The sequence below is a fragment of the Pteropus medius genome, unplaced genomic scaffold (genome assembly GCF_902729225.1).
Source record: "Pteropus medius unplaced genomic scaffold, Ma_sr-lr_union100, whole genome shotgun sequence".
In the NCBI taxonomy this organism is placed as follows: domain Eukaryota; kingdom Metazoa; phylum Chordata; class Mammalia; order Chiroptera; family Pteropodidae; genus Pteropus; species Pteropus medius.
The window spans coordinates 24,567,467-24,589,034 of NW_024344378.1; the positions used below are offsets into that span (position 1 = coordinate 24,567,467).

The window sequence follows — 21,568 nt, forward strand, 5'->3', positions numbered from 1 at the left end:
GTAGAGAACACCCAATTAACTAGCCACATCAGCAGCAGCAACCTGGCTGTCAATGGGGTGACAGATGTCACAGTCAGATCACCCTCACATCCTAATATTTTATTAAACGTTTTAATAAAGGGAATAGAAATGAAAAATATCTCTGAAAACAAAGGTGGTATGAGCTCTCTCTCTCTTTAGGTATAACTATGCCCTGCTATAGCCAGTGTTTGAAAAATTCAACATGTATATATCTGGATAATGATATCTACTATGCATCTTTAATTCTTCAAATGTTAAAAAAAAAAAACTTACTGAAATGAGCAAATAAATATAAACATGCTTTCTAGCGATCCCCAACCTTTTTTGCACCAGGGATCCATGCTACTATGAGAATCCAATGCCTAATGAGCTGAGGTGGTGATGTTAGCGCTAAGGAGCGGCTGCAAATACAGATGAAGCTTCACTCACTCACCTGCTGCGCGGCCCAGTTCCTAACAGGCCACAGACCAATACCGGGCAAGGGGTTGGAGACCCCTGCTTTAGTCTATACTAAGTAACACTATATTATCAATAGATAAAATTGAGGAAAATGCTAATAATATTTATGCAATAGTTAGATCAGATATTCCCAAACTTTGATCACCTGAAACATGTCTTATAAATTCGATTCCTAGCTCCTATACCTCGATGTTCTAAGTCAGTGGGAATGTGTAATGACCTTAAATGTTTCCTAGTGAAAATAAGACAGCCTGGCCTTGGGTTAACATTTGGTAACCAGAGGTGGAATATATTCTCAAAATAAAATAAAAATTATTTTCCCATGTGAAATACCAAAGTATATATCTATTATTTTGCCCTCCTGATTTTGATATTTCCATATTATTTTTAGTTTCTGTTAAGATTATTTTCTATCTATTCAGAGCATATTAAATATTTTCTGAAAACTATTTTTACTTTTTGGTTTTCATAATATAAGCTAAGATTTAAACAATTTCTAAACTAAAAAACACTAAGTTGAAACTGGGAGACTGGTTTTACTTTGGCTCTGGCATTAACTGGTTATATTTTTAATAACTTTATACCTGAGTTTTTTTGCATGTGAGATAGGAGATTGTTTTGTGAGGATAAAATGAGAAAAATCCATATGAAAGTATTCCACAAAGCTGAGAATAAAGAGCCCTATAAAAATATTTTTATGTTAACAAAATATTTTAATTGTTCTCAATTCAATAGTGTATCTTTCATCAATGCAAATAAACATTTAAACAACATTTATTTGCTCTTATATAATTTGTGTCAAGAGTGGAACATATGGGAGAGGAAATTGGTGAAAGATGATTAAAAGGTACAAATGTGCAGTTATTAGGGGGTATAACATACAACATGATGACAACAGTTAACACTGCTGTATGGTACATAGGGAAGTTGTTAAGATCCCAAGAGTTCTCATCACAAGGAGAAAAAAATTTTTTTTTTACTGCATCTATGAGATAATTGTTAACTAAACTTATTGTGGTAATCATTTCGTAGTATATGTAAATCAAACCATCATGCTGTACACCTTAAACTTATAATGATATATATCAATTATCTAAGTGAAATATGTAATAAAGATCCAAGAATTTGTCAAAAAGCTATCATTTTAATTTAGCTATCTAGAAGAAAAATTAATTATAACTAAGAACATAGATTTTGAGATTAGCAAAACAGAGAAGAGTTAAATAACTGGCTTACGTACCTTTTCAAGTCATCAAATACATCTGGCAACAAAAAGTTTAGCAATGACCAAAGTTCTGATAAATTGTTTTGCAAGGGAGTCCCAGTCAAAAGAAGTTTGTTATCTGCATTGAATCGTTTTAACTCCCTGATTAGACGGCACTTCATGTTCTTAATCCTGTGTCCTTCGTCTACTATTAAGTATTTCCAATAGCAATGCTAGAAAAGGAATTTAAGAAAAAAATTTTAAATGGTACCCCCTAATTTTTCCTCAAAAAATTCTGAAAACAAAACTTCTTTATTAGGGATGAATGTTCAATTTTATCAAATGGTATTTCTGTATCTATTGAGATGATCATATTTTCCTTTGATCTATTAAAAGGATAAGTCGATTTTCTAAAATTGATGTATACTTGTGTTCACACTTGGCCACAAACTAATAAAATTCACCTATTATGTATTTAAGATTTCTCCATTTACATTCCTTATCAAAGCAGCCTATAGTTTTCCTAATGTATTGTCAAGTTTTGATTAGTGTTATATTAGATAACTAAAAAGTAATTGAAAACTTTTATTAGTTCCATTTGCTCTGAAAAGTAGCGTAAGAATTTTCATTCTTAATACCTATATCTGAGATTGATACTCTTTTTATTCTGCTGGTGTTCTCAATTTCCTGCATAATTATTGGTTTAGGTTTTCCTTTTCTTCCGGAGCTAATTTTGGTTATTTGTATCTTTGCAGAAAGCCATCCATTTGCTTACATTAAGTTGCCATGGAAATTGTATCAATTTCCTATTGCTGTCTATGTCCACGCTACCCTGAACAAGCCTGATCCCATCTGATCTCAGAAGCTAAGCAGGGTCGGGCCCAGTTAATACTTGGATGGGAGACCATCTAGGAAGACCAGGTACTATAGGCATAAAAAAATAAAAAATTTAAAAAATAAGGGATTGTAAGCTGACAAGGTCCTTGCAATCTGTGAAGTCAACCAAGGGTTGACTTGCCTAAAAAAAATTAAATAAATAATAAAAAAATAAAATGATATGGCTGTTAAGTTAAAGTGTCACAGACCTTAATTTTCTTTTTAGAGACTGCAACCTTTACCTCAATCTTGCTGTTAAAATGACCATCCAGTTTCTAAAGAAATATGCACAGTACAACCTATTATTTCCAACAGAAAAAAAGTATTTAAATAAATGCTACTACATGATAAGAAAGTATTATAAAGAAAAGTGTGATTTATAGATTACAAAAGAATCCAATGAAGACACACCATTCATACCTGTAATGCGTTTCGGTCTCTCATGGCTATTTCAAATGAAGTGATTACCACAGGATGAATCTGCAGTGTCCCTTTCCGTTTGTGAATATTCTTTACCAATTTTCGACGTTCCTGCTGGGTCCCATGATATAACATAGTAGGAATCTAAAAGATTTTATATTGGTTTATAACAAACTTCAGAACAAAATATAACAAAAATTTGGAAAATATAAAAATAGAAAAAATATGATTTAACCAAATCTTAGTTCTATATTTCTACGAAAAAATGAGTCAATGAACTCTAATAGATTACTGAACTATGGGAGAATTAAGAAGTCATAAGATCAAGTGTAAGGCAAGGTAGATAGATGGAAAAGCTACTTCTGAAATATATACTTCTCATAAGGCAGGATGTGGCTAAGACAAGACATGTATGGAAGACAAACACCATAACGACCATAAACAGAATTAAAAAATACATTCTACTTAGGTCTGTCTTAGGTGACTCAAACTATCCAATACACTGAAAGTCATCCAAGGATATTTTTGGTAAGATGTCTGAGATTACAATGATCTATTTTTCTTTATAAACTTAAAGTAGGTATTGATGAGATTGAAAGGCAAGTCAAATAAGATTTGTAATGTTTACACAAATCAATACAATTATAGAAAGATCTACAATTGAATTCAGAAAACAAAATAGAACATTTGAAATGACATAGAAAAAGTTGAAACATGTCTTACTTCTGGTGTAAATCTTTGGAATTCAGCCATCCAGTTAGGAAGGGTAGACAAAGGCCCACAGACAAGAAAAGGTCCAGGTACTCCTCTCTGAATCATCAATGCAATTGTAGCAATGCACTGAACCGTCTTTCCCAGTCCCATCTCATCTGCTAAAATGCCATTAATTCCATTTTCCCAAAGCATCTAGACAAAATAATACACACTGCATTTAAATTCTGATATTCTCACACAAATACCTATTGAATTAGCAATTTTTTTAACCAATGATAATTAAGATGAGACAGACATATTCATACTGTAAGTTATAACACTTGTGGGAAGTCAGTTATCAAAAGCCATAAAAGTGTTGGTAGCCTTGAATAAGATCATTTTCACTGTTCAAGTTTTATTCTAGGTAAATAAATGAGAAAATAAGTATTTACACATGAATGTTTGTCCTACACACAACAGTGAAATATGGAAGAAACAACTCAAGTTGTGTTACTTCACATTAATAGGTTTGAACCGATTAATAGAAATGAACTGATATCTTATATTAAAATTGAGAATTCATTACCCTAAGCCATTCCATGCCTTCTACTTGGTACCATCGCATCACTCCTCCTGTAAAGTGTTTTGGTTGCTGAAAGGGTACTGGCTGTCCATTATACTTCCGAACCGGGTCAAAAAAGAATTTAGCATTCTGCCTAACCGTTTGTGACAACCTATCTTTAATTATACTATTTGAGTCTTTGTTTTTCTCAAGATCTTCTACACAGAGATTAGAAGAGGAGCTTTTATCCTGTAAAGAAAAAAGTTTATTAGAAGTTTGATATATAATGTTGGTATCCTCAACTTACTGGAAAATGTAACTACGACTCAAAATTTACCCAGTCCTATGTAATCATTGCATATAGAAAATAAAACCCTAGAGATAGTTACCTACATTCCCCACCCCAATGTAAAGCCATCAGAGGGGAACAAACCCCTTAGAGATTATAGGTATACACTTTTGAAATAACTTTACGGTTGAACCTTCCTTCCAAACCTCTAAAAGGTGTTAACCCAATTACTTGTTGAACTATTTCCTTAACAATTTCCTTTACCCACAGCAAATATAATGGATAATGTCTGTAAAAAAATTTTTTTAATTTCCTTTCAACGAACACAAAAACATTTACTTCCAGATAAGTAATTACTTTCATTGCAGGGAAAGGAGAAAGTAAGCAAAGCTTAAAAACTCACTGTATCACACACTTAAGACCAATGGTAGATTTTATTGGTTGGCAACCTCTACAACTCTATTTTACCAATGTAAAACAAGGATTCTAAGTCGATTCAAAGGAAAAGTCTTATAATTGATGTCTATAAATGATGCCACAATTGAATATTCAACTGGAAAAGCTAATGGGTACTTTTCTTAAAGGCTAAGAAATAGGATAACTGGTAAGAAAACAAGTACCCTGGTGATTAAAAGGGGTAATGATCAGGGAAGTAAATATAACTCCTAAATTTAATGTCTATTATTCATCACTTACCTCATTCTCCTTTTTATTTTTTTTAGCCACAGACAAGATTTCCTAGAATATTAAGAAAAAAAAAAAATTTATGTTGTGGTTCATTCATTCATTCATTTACTTAACAAACATATACTATTCTGATTTTGTGCCAAGAAATAGGGATAAGGCTCTCAAGGCAATTGAAACAGAAGACTCATATTGGTGGACCTCAAGCAAAATTAGTTAGCAACCTGTAAAAATTGAGATATTTACTCCTGAATTTTATATATATATATATATATATATATATATATATATATATATATATATATATATATATATATTTTTTTTTTTTTTTTTTTTAAATCAAAGTTTATCTGAATAGACCAGGTCCGAATTCACACATGCCCAACAATCCTTTAGTACAGAGGCTGGCAAACTACATACTGGGAACCAACTCCAGCTAGTAATCTGCTTTTATAAATAAAGTTTAATTAGAACAAAGTCTCAGGCTTGCCTGCTTTTGGGCTACAAGTCAAATTCAAGGTTGAATAGTTACTCCCAAAACTACCTGAAGCTAAAAACATTTACTATGTTGGTCCTTTACAGGAAAAGTTTTCTAGAATCAAGTTGTGGCCACTTCTGTTACTCAAGAATTGATTCCCAAAAGTATTATAGTTCCAACTCCATTTCACTTTATGCCTCTGTGGAAAGATATGAGTTTGCAATCCTGAGCAAGAAGCAAACACAAATAAAAGTACAGAATAAAAGTATACTGAAGTTCCTACTAGATGCTAAGAGTATGGAGACAAGCAATACCTGAGTGTCATTTGGTGCCTTAGGAGAGTATCTGTTACATTGAATTATCTAAAAATTGTCATCAGGGCATAATTGTATTAAAGATAAGGTACATTTCAAGCAGACAATATCATGTGCAGAGGACAAAGGGGATGAAACAGTATGATACATTCAAGAAACTTTAAGCATATTTCAAATTTAAGATACATAGAGAATGACAGGACCTGTCAATAAGAGGCTGACACACAAATCCATATGTATGTGTGTTGTGTGTTAGTAAAGTACAGATATTCATATTCTAAGACTAAAGGGATTTTAGATAGGGAACTGATAGTTTTTTTAAATGACCAGATAAGCTGAACCTTTTTGGAGTACAATTTGTAAATCAATCAAAACAAACAATATCATCTGTGAAGTACTCTTACTAAAAATTAAACCTTATAACTAAAGTTCTGTCCCTGCTTACCTCTGCAGCTTCATTCTTCAACACCCTTTCGTTTACACACAAACAAAATGTTTGTTTTTTAGGCGAGACAACCCTTGGTTGATTTCACAGAATGCAAGGACCTTGTCAGCTTACAATCCCTTATTTTTCATTTTTTACACCCACAGTACCTGGTCTTCCTAAGTGGTCTCCCATCCAAGTACTAACCAGGCCTAACCCTGTTTAGCTTCCAAGATCAGACGGAATCAGGCTTGTTCAGGGTGGCATGGCCATAGACATAATTTAAGTTTTTTGAACTTGCCAAGATCTCCCTTGCCTCTGGACATCTGTCAAAACTTATTATCTCTTCCTAGAACACTTCCTCATTATCTTCCCTATATCTTACTATCTCCCTATTAAATCTCTCACCATCATATAATTTAACTTTTATCCCTGAAGTCTCAACTTAGATGCCACTTCCTAAATGAATACTTTATGAATCTCATATGCCTGAGTTAAGAGCTTTCTATATGCTCAGTACCATCCAATTTTCCAATTATAATTGACTACTTACTGCTGTTATTTCTCACTGGATACAGGTTAAGGGAAAGAAAGTGTTTATCTTTCTTTACTAACAGATCTTTTCCACTTCGGAGAAAGTTTGTCCACAGCAGACACACCACAAACATCTGATGAATTAAATTGACAACAGTGTAATCGGCTAAACTTCAATAAATCTCATTAAAAGTGTTTTCCAACTGTAGGCTGAGTGTGTTCCATAATCAACTAAGTGGGTCCTATTATTTTTAAGGGGGGGGTTGGGGGGAAAGATAATTCTAAAGACAAGAATTATGTGAAAATTTATATTTTATACTTTATGAAGATCTAGAGTTTGAATTTCAGGTATAAGAAAAATGCTGTAGATAACAAAGAAATTTTTTAAAGTTAGAACGTAATGCATTAAAATATGCTGGAACATTTAAGGTTTTTCATAATTGAAGATGTTCTTTAACGTCTATTATGTGGTAACAAGTAAGGTGAAAAAAGGATCTGGTCTTAGAAATAAATATGTGATCTTAGTTCCCATATATATAAAGGTCTTCAACAAGGAATAAGAACAACGTTCTTAAGATAAGGTTTTGAAGTTTCAAGAGATTATAAAAATTTCTGATTAGGCCAAGCTCATACTCCTTTACCAGACAGGAAGATGCTACCTTTTTATTCTCTCAAACACTTAACAGGCTGAAAAGCCAAGTAACAGTTATCTTTAGAGCTTTAATGTAGTTCAAATAGGTTTTTATTCAACATTGAATCTTATATGCCCTTCCCCCTTAATTTTTACCTCTTTTGACATGACCTCTGAAATATTGTATGATTCATCTTCTCTTCCTCTTTTCTTTCTCATAACTACAAAAAAAATTCATTTTATTTTTGATAGCAATTAACATAAAAATATAAACACACAGTCTTCAAAACTAGAACAAAAAAATTTACCTGGATTCTCTTCATTTGCATCATTGGAATTTTTACCCTAAAAACAATATTTAGAACATTATTTTTCTAAGGATTACTATGGTTTTACAAATTAAATGTTCCCTGCAGCTGATTCACATCCACAACTCATCACCATTATACTTACCAACACATAACCTTTTTCTATACTTTCTTACTTATTTGTAACCATGGCGCTCTTTTTTAAAGACTACATTCTTCCTTTTTTTTTTCATTTTACAAGAGAAATTTCAAAATCAAACATATAAGACATTTATATTTTGAAATTACCATGTACATCTTCTGTAACTGTATGTTTATGCTAAAGATATTCAATAGGCATGGTATGGAAAGAGTACTCATTTTCAGAAAATTAATAAGTTAAATTCGATTGAAAGTAGAAATAAAATACTGACAGAAAAAATATTAGTGAAGGAAGGCAAAGAAGAGATTTTCAAAAACAGTTTGAAAATAAGAGTTGGAAAAGATTGAGAAAAGGTAGACAACATGTATGAGAAATGTAAATGACAAAGAAATAAAGTAAGTTTTAAACTGAAGTAAAAAAGCGAGAGGATTAAAAATGAAAATATCAAAAGAGACCAGTGCGATGGAGTAGGCAGAATTTAATGGTTGGCTTCTTTAGAATAAAGTGGGGAAAAAAACAAAACCCTGGTACAAAAACTTAGCTGGGCAAAGGTGAAGGGTAGATTAAATCAACAGCTGAAGAGTGGAGAATAAATGATAAAAAGCCAGTAAAATTATCTTGCAGGTATATGTTCTTTAAAAAACCAAAATAAGTCTGTGGAATTAGCAACTGAGTCAAATTATGTTTTTTAATAACTGCTTTTGCTGCAACATTACTGACTGTGTACATTAACATCACCACTAACCACATTAAGAAACAAATAACTGGAATTAACGATATCCTACCTATTTTGCATTTTGGCATTTTGATATTTCCTAATAAAACCAGTTTAGTATAGAAGTGTTGGGTCTGAAACTAATCCTGGGTTCAAATCCTGACGTTACTATTTATTAGATGTGTGACCTTCAGCAAGTTACAGTCAATTGTCATTCACAGTAGTTATGTTATATAAAGTCGCTGCAAATACTGAATTGGTGAAACATTGAATCACTGCCTGTAGGAGAAATACAAGTTGAGTCTCCTGCAAGGCTCTGGTCACATTTTCAAATACCAATCAATACATAACCCTATTTTTTGTGTGTTGCTATCTTCTTTAATACATATATTGATTAACATTGAACTGAGGACTAAGCACTGTAATTCACTCATGAAGGAAGCTTATCTAACATACATATTTTCTCCATGAGGCACAACAGAACTTCTTGCATTAAAAATACTAAAAAGCACTTTAGTACAATGTGGCTGAAGGCCATTTTAAATAGCAAAACCAACAAAAATGACAGAAATGCAAAAATCATGGCATTACATAGACCACAAAAAGGACATTTGTTTACAGCGTGACGGCTTAAACAAGGCAGATCATCACTTTGACCTCAGCCGGGAATGTGCATGTTGGGAAACTTAAATTTTTGGCCATTGTGCACATGCACATGTCTGTGAATAACGATAAAAACGTGAGCACGGATTTGGGAGTTACAAATAAGTTTTAGCCGCAGGCTAATTTGCAAATAGGGAATCTGCGAATGAGGACGGACTGTACTTTATTTCCTTGCATTAGCTTCTTTATATGTTAAATGGGGATAATAACAGTATTTCTACCTAACAGAGCTGTTTTGAGAATTAGGAAAAAACATGTGAAGCTTAGAACAAGACCTTACACGTTAAGTATTCAATGTTATCTTTATCATTTCTCTTTTCACTAGCAGTTATTTATATAATTCCCATCATTACATTAAACAGCCTCGTGTTAAAATATATTCTTTACAAAGATCACATCTCAAATTCAGGCTATCCCTAAACAAATGCTCTATTATCTAAAATGTTTTTAAGAGATGATTATCTGCTCCACTTTTGGTTCTACTGTTGCAGCTATGCACGAGACACAAATGTAGATCACTGTTTATAGCTCCAGGTTGACAAGATGAGGTTGAAGGCATGAAAGAGAAAGAGTTATCATTACATGTACCAACAGGTCTGGCTACTCATAAAATGCCTTGAGTTATAAAACATGTGCAGATTTTTACCAATTAAGTAAAATTTTGCTTTTATGAAAAATAGTCCACAGAATAAGAAACTGAAGGGGTCATACTTGAGCTCTCCTTCTATATCTAAAATACTAAGAAACAATTTCACATGTTCCCATGTAGCTTATAACAAAGATCAGTTATCAGATAAAGGTTAAAATAAATATAAGATCAATAAAATCAAAAGCATACAAAAGAATTTCTTCAATATTTAGAGTAAAACATACAATATAGTCTAGTTTACTATATATTACCTTAGCAGCTTTTGAAGATTCCTTTTTTCTCTCTAATTTTTCTTTCTTCTTCTGTTCCTGTAAGATATGTTCTTAGTGTCACAAGTGGAAATACAAAGTATAAAACACAAATCTCAAATGACTATGTTCATAATGAAGAACACACACACACACACACACACACACACACTTATAGATATAAATTAAAAAACAAGGGAGAACTTGCACTTCGAGACTTTACGGAACAATAAGGAACAGATTTACCCTCTTGCCTTAAGCAACTAAAATCCAGATAAAATATATTAAACAATGGTTTTCAGACAGCATTCAGCAAAGGACAGTGAACACTGACAGAAGGTAAACAAATGAGCTGAATTTTGACTGCTTAGCTTACTGTCTGGAGGCAAGTTCCTAGGCAAATAATAGTGAGAACCCAGTTTAACAGTCTTCCTGAGTTGAAACAGAGTGCAAAACTTAGAGCAGCTGGCATACCAAGGGTCAAGTACCAAAGAGGAGAGGGCTGCACATAAAAAAAGCTCTGAAGATCAGCAGTCAAATCTTCGCTAAGTGTTGATCAGTACATGAGTGCAAAAAAAAACCAAGGCCAGAAAAAGACACTAGAAAGAAGCAAGGTGGAACAATCCCTGTTCACACAGGGATCAGAAATAGTTCACATTCCTATCAACCAAAGTGGAAAGGCCTCCTGACATACAGGCATCAAGAGTTCGCAGACAAAGGTGATAGAGTAAGACCAATTTTATAGACCAAGAGGTTCAAATTTCCAGGTATGAAACAAACAAGTCATGGGGCTATGGTGTACAGCATAGGGAATATAGTCAGTAATATTGTGACGGCATTGTATGGTGTCAGATGGGTGCTGGATTTGTCATGGTGACTTCTTTAGATATATAAATGTTAAATAACTTTGGTGTACACTCGAAACTAATAAAATGTTGTATGTTAGCTGTATTCTAATAAAAATCTTTTAAAAAAGTTATCAGAAGAGTGGGGGAGGGGACAAGTTATTCTATACTAAAAGGGGTTCCATATGCATCCTACCAAAGCTTTAAAAGCAAGACACAAAAGGTTTCAAACCATTCCCAAAAGGTGGTTAAAAAGGATATTTGCCTAATAATAACTTATTAAGCTTGATATTTGTTTAGATTTCCTGTTTCATTTTACCATATTAAAAAGGGCATCAGCCAAGGAAAAAGAATTTAGTAAATATAGTAAAGTATTGATTGATAATTAGTCAGTTTAAATAATAGAGATAGAGAAATTTATTATAGTCTCAAAATTTGCACAAAATTTAAAATCTTCATACATTTTAGTGGACAATAAATTATATATATAAGTATAATAACAGAACACGGTAAAGAGGAGATCAGGAGCGTGAGGGTAGAAGACGTGCCAGGTAGCAACTTTATTTAAGGTTGTCAGGGCAGGCCTCATTGAGAAAACATTCAAGCCAAGACCTGAAGATGATGATAAAGTAAGCCATGCAGATATCTAGAAGAGGGTTCCAAGCAGAAAACAGACCATGCAAAGGCCCAAAAGCAGGAAACACACCTGGAATAAGGTCTGAAAGGTAATGGGGTTGAGGGAGGCAGCCAGATTGCTTACAGTTTTGTAGGACATCATTGTCAGAAGCAATGTAAGCTAGAAAGCAGTAATATATCATTAAATTACTATGTGGGGGCCAGGAGGGGAAGGAAGTCCTGAATAAAAATAAATTCTTTACTCAGTAAAAATATCTTCCAAAAATGAAATCAAATGAAGACTTTTTCAGACATATTAGAGCTGAAAGAACATATCACCAACAGAAAATATAAATTGATCTACAATAACAGAAAGCAGATCAGTGGCTATCTGGTGATGAACACAGGAAGTGATGGGAAAGAATTAAAAGGGGGCAGGAATTCAGCCATAAAGAGTGAAATCTTGCCCTAACAACATAGATGGACCTAGAGGATATTATGCTAAATGAAATAAGTCAAATAGAGAAAGACAAATACCATTATGATCTCATTTATGGGTAGAATCTTAAAAAACAAACAAACAGGAGCTTACATATACAAAGAACAGACAGACCCATGGTTGGGGAAAGCGGAATGGTTGAAGGTCAAAAGTTACTAGTTTCCAGTTATAAAATAAGTCATGGAGATGTACTGTATAGCATAACGACTATAGTTAATACTGTACTGCATCTTTGAAAGTTGCTGATAGTAAAACTCAAAAGTTCTCATAAAAATATTTTTGTTAACTATGTATGGTGATGGATGTTAACTAAACGTATTGTGATCATTTTTGCAATAAATAAAATATTGAATTAGTAATGCTGTACACCTGAAACAAATATGTGTCAATTATACCTCAATTAAAAGGGAGAAACAGGAAGAATTTTTTGGAGTTGATAATTATGTTCATTATCTTGATTGTGGTGGCTTCGTAGGTATACACATGTCAAAACTTAGAAAATGACATTTTAAATATGCGCAGTTTTGTGTATGTCAATTATATCTCAATAAAGCAATTTAAAAAAAGACTGAGCAGCATAAAATTCACAATTTCCAGTATCCAAAAAATATTACTGACAGGATAAAAGTCAACAGGTGAACAGAAAATAAATGGTGGTATATTCATACAACGGAATGCTTCTCAGGAATAAAAAAGAGTGACCTACTGAGTAAACACAACATAAGTGAATCTCACAAATACGCTGAGCTAAAGCAGCAAGACACAAGAGTACTTACTTTAACTCCATTTACAATATTCTTGAAAAAGGAATATTAATCTATAGAGATAGAAAATAATCAGTGGTTGCCTGCAGCCAGGCATGGGGATCACTAAACGAGAGAATTCTGCGGGATGATGAAAATGTTCTTTATCACAACTGTGCTGATGGTTACTCCAATCTACACATTAATCAAAAGTCAGTAAACTATAAACTTAAAATGTGTGCATTTTATTGTATGTAATTTCTACCTCAATAAAGCTGTTTTTTAAAAATTTAAGCTATCAGCTGTCATCAAGCACATATACATACCTCTAATTGTTGCTGTTCCATTTTAGTCAATAAAAATTTGGAGTAGATATTACTTTTTTCAAGCAAATGTTGAAGTCTACGGTACCGAATGTCCATGGACTCTCTATCCCAAGACATGCGAGCCTATCCAAAGAGAAAATTTCCACGACTATTAAAGTTTTCTGACATACACTGACCTACTGCATAAGGTGTAACAAAATTGACAAAATGAATGCTCTTCGGGTTTAATATATTTCATGTAATTAATGAAAAGGACTTTTTATAATATTGAATTCATTTACTAAAAGTATTTTATTTTCCAAACCAAAAACTAGCAAATAGATGAAAAGATGATTCTTGAATTCAACAGGCAATCTGGTACAATGTAGCTTGTATACCAAAATATCAAAATTTCAGATACTGGACATATGGTTACTGGCCATCTACTGAGGACCCCTGTTGAAAATATTTGAAATTAAATTTAGAAAGTAAATATTTAATTCAAGTTGGAGTTAAGGTTTTAAACAACCAAATGATGAGAAAAATTTTATAGACCATTTTTATTTGCTAGAGCACTGGAATTAAAATATAACGTCATTGGTGAGCAACTAGAATATCTAATTTCAGAATTTTAAAACTGTATTGTCAAAATATTTTAACATGGTAAATCAGATTGATTTCTTACAAGCCTTTTCTTTTCTCCTGCAGTACCGTGTTCCCTAGAGGCCTACTCTCAACATTTATCTTTCTTTTACTTTCTCCTTCACCTATGCACAACTTCCAATTACAAACCTCTGCTTTATTACTTTTAAAATTACTGCACATTACTTTTACACACCATTTATTCATTGTTTTCTAAAAGCCTACAATAGTCTAGCAAGTTCACAGTGATAAAAGTTAATTTTAAACGAACACCAGAAGGCACAAGATAGAAAACATAAAAGCTATAAATACTATAGTTCAGTGGCCCAGAAACTTTTTATGTAAAAGCCCAAAGAGTAAATATTTAAATATGTAAGCATCATATGGTTTGTATTGCAAATACTCAGTTCTGCCTTTTTGCATAAGAGCAGTCATACGTAAACAAATGAGCATAACTGTGTTCCAATAAAACTAATCAAGAGGCTAAATCTAGTTCATAATTTGCCAACCCAGTATAATCTGAATTCAAAGAAAAGCATTAAATGGACTGCTGAAGTGAGTCAAGTGAGTTTAATTATCTACTGAGGCCAAATATATGCAAACCTTACCAACCATTAATTCCACTGGTGAGACAAAGAATGTATTAGACCAGTTAGCATAATCTAATTAACTTTAATTTAGTGGGTAAGGCTTGAACTTGTAAATCAGGCACTACTGTATATTGGCTTGTATTTCCTAAATGTTATGTCATCCCTCTAGCTTTTCTTTCAAAATACATTTATTTTCTATTACAAAAGCAATGACAGATACCTAAGAATAAATCACATGAAAGTAGTACATGCACATTGCAGAAAAATATTTTAAAACCACCCATAATCTTATCCATGCAGTTAATCTCTCAACATCTTATCAAATTCTATTTCCAGTTATTTTTGAATAGCCTTTCTTTTACTATTACCAAAATACTACTGTGATTACCATAGGCAGTCAACGAATGAGGAAGATATAAATGGGAAGATGAAATTATTTGACCTTATAAAAATGAATTCCTAAATTTTTTAACTTTTTAAATTTGTTTAAAATTTTAGTTAAAATCTACTGGACTTAATTTACATATAACTGCTACCTTAAATCCTGTTCAAAATAAATTAGTATATTTTTTTTAATTAAAGCTTTAAGATACCATCATGAATAATTTGTAATTAATATAATTAGAATACCATGTCAATGGTTAAGCTTTAAACCCAGTCTTCCGTATTTCAAAACAATTTTGGAGTAAATCTTATCTATCATTAATTACTCTTGGACTTAACAATTTCATTATGTTATATTAAGGTAAACTGTAGCTCCATTGTGGAAAGAACTGAGTGTCTGACAGAAAGTGTATCTTGATGACCAGCATGAAAGTGTATGCCAATGGAGACCAACAGCAGAAATTCTCCACTGTCTACCCCATTATCTCTCCCAACACCAATCCTAGATCTTGGGGGATGGAAGGGGAGTTATATTTTAGTCTACAAAACAGGAACTATTTTCCTTTACTGCTCCAAAAAAATCTACCAACTCTTACCTTTCCCCTCCCCCACCACAGACACACATTAAAGCTAACTTTTAAATATTCTAGACTAACAATGACTTCTTTCTAAAGGAAATGAAGGTGAAAAGCCAAATAATATAACTGTAGCACAAAAATGTTAAAGTCATTGTCCAGGCTCTTTACAAATTTTAAGATCTCCTAAAGCCTAGTAAATGTTCTCATTACGACTTAAGCTGGCTCTTCCTCTCTGAAGTACTTCTAAATACATGCTCATAAATATTATATTCTCCTAAAAGGAAAGGAATTTTTACTTTGTATAGTGAGTTTTTGGCCCCCAGAGATGTGTAGGGAGAGACTCATTCTTAAAATTCTCTCCATAATCACGTAGGGTATAATTTATGAATGTCAAGTAAAAAACTGAATCGAATTCTTTCAATACTGTACATAAAAAGACAATGTAATACCAACAGACCACAATTCGAAGTTTTTAGCAAATTATACCCTTGTATTAGTAGAAGGATTAAAAAGAGCTGTATGCTTTACTCATGGAAGGACTAAAAGTGGATTAAAAATTGCTATTTTAATTGCATAAATGCTAAAGAAAAGCTAGCTGTACCATACTTATCCCTCAACAATAATTCTAAAAAAACTTTCAGGACTAATTGGAAAATGTTCAAAAGCTTAAAATTTCACTGAAAGAAGTCATTTTGACTCCTAGTTTCATCAGCTATACTTATGGTACTATAAATTTTGATAGATCTTCCAATGCGACAATGTTTTTCCCTTCTTGTTGTACCTCCTATCTTTCTTCAAGTAAAAACAGAACCTGTGGATAATTAGTAATAACAACCTGTATCACTGGAGTAAAAGTACAGGCATGGTGGTTATAAAGAGTGAATTCTGGAACCACATGGTCTACAGAGCAATCTTGGCTCTGACATTTACTAGGTGTCTCAGTTTCCTCACCTACATGAGGTGAAAACAGAACTTACTTCATTCAATACTTTAATAGAATAGTTTATACTAATAATTAAACTAGTAAGGTTAATAATAGTGATAATGAGTTTAATAACAGTAGCTACTTTGTAGAATAGCTGAGGATTCAATGAAATATATGTACAGCATTCAGAACAGTGCCTCACAACAAATACAATGAGGTGTTAATATAAAAAAAAAATCATTATTGCTCATATAAAATAGCAAGGAGCCAATTTTTCTTTGGAGTACATTATTTCCTAATTTAAGTAGTTTTGTAATTACATGGAGTAAATTCAATACTAATGTATATTTCCTTAGAAGGGTATAGAGTCAAGGACAAGACACTCTAAAGACATGCAGAGTTCAAATTTGAGTTCATTAGTTTGACCCTCAACTACCTGTTTCCTCTCTTTGAAAATAGATATCAGAAGTACCTATAAATCATCGTAATATTGGGAGAACTAAATGAATTATTACAAGAAAATCGCTTGTAATAATCACAGTAGGTAAGAGCTGTTGGCTAGCTATCATTCTTTTTCTTGCACATGCAATAATTAAATAGCAGGGTGGGGACTTGATTATTGGAGCAAAATGTACTTAAGAATTTAACGGGTTAAAAACTGCTTTTAGTAATCTACAAAACTGATACTCTGTACAAGAGAACCACAAGTATAAATTATTTGTACCTAAAGAATCTTACTTAACAACAGCCCAAGAAAACATAAAGCAAGTCGATCACTTAGATGGAAAACAGCGCTTAAAAAATTCACTATCAACTTTGAAAGAATTATATTGGCTAAACAAGCAATTTAAAATGCTCACTTAAAAGAGAGATGAGGCCACTTTACTATCTCTCATAGAAGAATCATTCAAAGCACGTGCAAAGGTTTCTCAAAGATAGCATCTATAAATTTACAAATACATAAAGACCAAAGTCTGTTCTAAAGTTTATGAAAAAAACCGGACTAGTAAACCAAAGAACACAAACTACACCTCTGAGTTAGCATCAGGTTACTGTTAACTACCGGCTTTAACGACGATGAACTTGATTCCTAAATTACCTTTTCTAGCATCTTCCGCTCTCTCTCAAGTCCAGCAGCTTCGAGCTGTTCTTCCTCTTCTAGCATGGCTGGGGTAATCACGGCAGCCTCCGGTTGTTCAACTCTATCTGGAGCTAGGGTCCCTAAGAGGAAAAAGTCTTCCAAATTGCAGTTTAAAAAAAATTACCAATTACTCAACTCCCACTGAAAACAGCCTTTCGCCTCTTCCCAGATGCTTTCGAAGCAAAAGCTTAAGACCCACGGGGACGCCAGTATCACCTCAGACGATATCCTAGGTCTTTCGCGATGTCAACAAGGTGCCTGGACCTGAGTTTACAAATCAGGACGCTCGGGAAAATGCACGTTTCCCGTGTAAAATCTATATTGTGCAAATATGTGCAATTCCGGGTACCTTCCACTCTCTCTTCACAGCTTCTGACCTCTTTTTTCCTCCTCAGTCTCAGCCCAGGGTCAGCTCTCCTCGCTCAAAGCTCGGCTGCAGCTTCCATGCTGCGCCCCCCTATGCCCGGGACGCCGCCGCCCGTGCCCAGAGGAAGGTTCTCCTCACTCACCGCCGCTGCTCGCGGGCTCCTGCGTTGGCATGGCTGGACACACACTCCGGAACAAGGTCCCCTCGTCTCAGAGCCTACAACGCCGCGCGCTCTATCTTCAGAGCCACTGCCGACCCCAGTCTTCTCGACAACTCCCGGGCCAAAGGAAAACGCGCGCTTCTCCTTCGCGGGAAAACGCCATCATCTCGCGATACTTCGTGCTCCCCGCCTCCGACCTCGGCGGCGCGAGATTTGGCTCAGAAAACCCACCTGAGCGAAGGTGAGCGTTTACCTGGACCTCTGTCTTGGCGAAACTGGGTTTTGCTGCAAAAGTCAGCGTTTAACTAGCTCTGATACCTGATGAGTCTGGCCTACCTTGGAGAGCCCAGTTTCCTCTTATATTGGCGCTCTTAACAGTTTGCAAGGCACCTTCACAAACGCTGATTAAATCCTGCCAACCAATGATACTTTAGGTAAAATAGATGAGTATCAGATGAGCATGTCAGAAACAAATATTGCCAACCTCGCCTGCCATCCGCAGTGCGGAGTTAATTTTTTTTTTTTTTTTTAGTGAAAATTCCCCGAAATGATCTAAAAAGGGGCTCTTTCGTGGGTTAAAGGGGAGAGAAATAGTAAATTAGGATTATGGTAGAGTTCAAGAGTTGTTTCAGGATAAGGGAGAACTAAATGCACTGATAAACCAAGCAGAGCGCCCAGTAGAAAAGTAAAATTCAGGAATTCAATAGATCAATAACTAGAGTGGGCGCCTGAAGGAAAGAACAGGGCTTTTCTTGTCCCTGGTTTTCACTTCAGCCTTCAATCTCACATTTTTTTGTCTACAGTCCCTTTTAACAAGTTCCTGTTTCTCCCACCCCTTCATGGTATACCTACCATCTACCTGTTTCCTTCATTTCTGGCTCCAACAACTTTTATTGTATTTGTACAAAACTTAAGGGTCTACATCTATCATAACTATCTTCAGCAACTTTAATAACAACACTGAAATACCAGAGCGGATTATTTTTAGTCCTATATTATATGTGAAAAAAACGTGATGCTCAGAGAAGATAAACTGGCTTGCTTAGAAGCCTACAGTCACTGATAAAACATGAGTCAAACTCAGGTCTTTTTGACTCCTAGTTCAGTATTATTTTAAGATAAAATGTAGCCTCAGTTAATAATTATTCTTAAATCCACCTCCTTCTAATCAAAGACAATAGCTATCAGTCTCTCTACATAAGAATTTTGACCTTCACCAAACTATCCTCCAAAATTTCTTCCCCCCTGACTTTTGAACATTGCTTTTTAGGGAGTTTTCCCCAAATGCATTGGAAGTATTTCCTTGTTCCTTCTTTTAAACTCAAATATGGCCCACCTTCCAAAATCTTTCCTCCAGCTGTTTATTGTTTTTCTCTATATACTTTGTTCCTTATAGCAACTGCTTTACAGGCCTTAATCAGTTCAAGGCCAGTTCACTTCTAATTCCTTAGATAGAGAGTGGGAAAGATTTGTCCAAACACCCATGAGAAAGAGTTCAAGGCAATTTCATCTGATTCTCAAAGAACAGACATCTCATATAATATCTGGCTCCACACTTCTTAATACACGTGCACTGGTGCACTTCCTGACACGTATGCATTGTGCAAACCTCCCCTAACAGTGGCTGTGGAGACATGGACCTAGAGGGTACTATGCTGAGTGAATTCAGACAGAAAAAGACAAATGCCATATTTCACTTACATGTGGAGTCTTAAGAACAAAATAAAACAGAAACAGACTCACAGAGAATTTTTTGATGGTTGCTAGATGGGAGGGGGGTGGGGGTTGGTGAAAAAGGGGAAAGGATTAATAAATACAAATTGGTAGTTACAAAATAATCATGGGGATGTAAAGCATAGCATAGTCAATAATATTGTAGTAACTGTGTGTGTCAGATGGGTACTGATTTATCAGGGTGATCACTTCATAAGTTATATAAACGTCTAATCACCAAGTTGTACACCTGAAACTAATATATGCCAACTGAAAATTAAAAATAAATTACTTTTAAAAAAGGAGTAGCTGTGAAAAGTTTTGTTCATTCACTTTTATTTAAGGGCCTACGTTTAAATGTCTCCTGGGTACTAGGAACTTTTCTAGTTGTACAGCCATGAACAAGACAGACAAGATTCCTGTTGATACGGAACTTATATTCCAGATGTTATAAATGTGTGTGTAGGAGGGGGCGTGTGAGACATACTCTGCAAAATATTAGAGTGCCATGAGAGTAACTGAATAGTTACTTGAGACTGGGTAATCACGTTAAATGAGGAAGCTGAGAACCAAATGTCAAGCAGCCAGCTAGCCCAGAAGAGTGGAGTAGTCCAAGCAGAATCTATAGCTAGTGCAAAAGATTAAGGCAGGAATAAGCTTGGGCATGTTTGAGTTTCAGAAGGCCAGTGCGAATGAAGCAGAGTTGGCAAGGGGAAATGGCACAAAAAGCCAGATATAGACCATCCAGATGAGGCACTGATATTTTCTTCTAAGTAAGATGTTACAAGTCATTATTTTTCCCTCCACATACAAAATGTCTTCCTCTTCTAGCCTCCTTTTCATATTTACGGCTTCACCATCCAATCACAGAAAAAAGAAATCCGAAAAACAAAACCAATGCTCCCTCTTGCTTACACTAGATGGCCCCCATTTCCTGACTACCACACAAAAGTAAACAATAGCTACAGGACAGGACAGAACTCTTTCAGATTCCCAACACCAAATTTACAAACCTACTTGCATCTGAACACTTTTCCCACTTTTCCTCACTTTATCCTCCGGATCCATCTCCCTGCAGCCTATTCCGGGATCTCAGATTACTCATTATCCCATTCTTTATTTCTTAAATCTTTACTGAATACTTTCTATTATTATTTAAATATTTGAACTGCTCCCATCTTAAAAAAAGTTAAGGGGAAAGCAACCTCCTTTTCTCCCACCAGCTGTTTTATTATCTGCTCTCTTCCCTTTTACAGCTAACTTTAGAATTATCTACACAACCAATCTTTAATTTCCATGCCTCCTACTGATTCCTCAAACCTTTTGGCTGCCACACTCAAGGCACACCAACATAACTAAGGAAATCAATGACCTACATGTTGCTAAATTTAATGGAAATTCCTTAGTCCTCATCTCAACCTCATTGCCACATAATACTATCAATTACTCCTTTGAGGAAATACTTTTGTCGCTTCTTTTTTCTGACCCCCATGCTCTCCTGATATTCCTACTTTTGACCTCTACTAGTTCATTCTCTTCTACCCAACCTTTAAATGTTTAAGTCAAGTTTCTAGCTAAGTAAATGATTTGAGTTTCCAGAGAAATTCGTAATCTAATAGAAATTTTCTAAATAAAAGGAAAGTTCACCGAGGAGTAGCCCAAAATAAAAACAATCTATTCATCCGTATCTATCACGGGTAGTGCCAAGCACTATTTCCAGCACTAGCAATTCAGTGGTAGTAAAAAA

At 34.3% G+C, this 21,568-nt stretch overlaps 1 protein-coding gene and 2 pseudogenes across 2 annotated transcripts in view; 1 reads left to right on the forward strand and 2 right to left on the reverse strand.

The window, feature by feature from the left end:
• The window catches only part of HELLS (helicase, lymphoid specific), a 32,851-nt gene extending 14,580 nt beyond the window's left edge, over positions 1–18,271 (reverse strand). Inside the window, exons 1-11 of one of the 2 annotated variants that reach the window (XM_039871695.1) lie at positions 18,091–18,271; positions 17,540–17,661; positions 13,343–13,465; positions 10,318–10,374; positions 7,898–7,934; positions 7,746–7,810; positions 5,221–5,262; positions 4,260–4,484; positions 3,704–3,886; positions 2,981–3,124; positions 1,721–1,917 (exon numbers count right to left, since the gene is read on the reverse strand). In XM_039871695.1, coding sequence (XP_039727629.1) covers positions 1,721–1,917; positions 2,981–3,124; positions 3,704–3,886; positions 4,260–4,484; positions 5,221–5,262; positions 7,746–7,810; positions 7,898–7,934; positions 10,318–10,374; positions 13,343–13,465; positions 17,540–17,661; positions 18,091–18,121 — 1,226 coding nt within the window. In that variant the 5' untranslated portion in view covers positions 18,122–18,271. Of the gene's footprint in view, positions 1–1,720; positions 1,918–2,980; positions 3,125–3,703; positions 3,887–4,259; positions 4,485–5,220; positions 5,263–7,745; positions 7,811–7,897; positions 7,935–10,317; positions 10,375–13,342; positions 13,466–17,539; positions 17,677–18,090 lie in introns of both variants that reach the window. The other variant, XM_039871694.1, reaches the window with a different exon arrangement.
• LOC120610001 (uncharacterized) lies at positions 2,499–2,617 on the forward strand (annotated as a pseudogene).
• LOC120610012 (uncharacterized) lies at positions 6,583–6,701 on the reverse strand (annotated as a pseudogene).
• Positions 18,272–21,568: the final 3,297 nt, after the last annotated feature.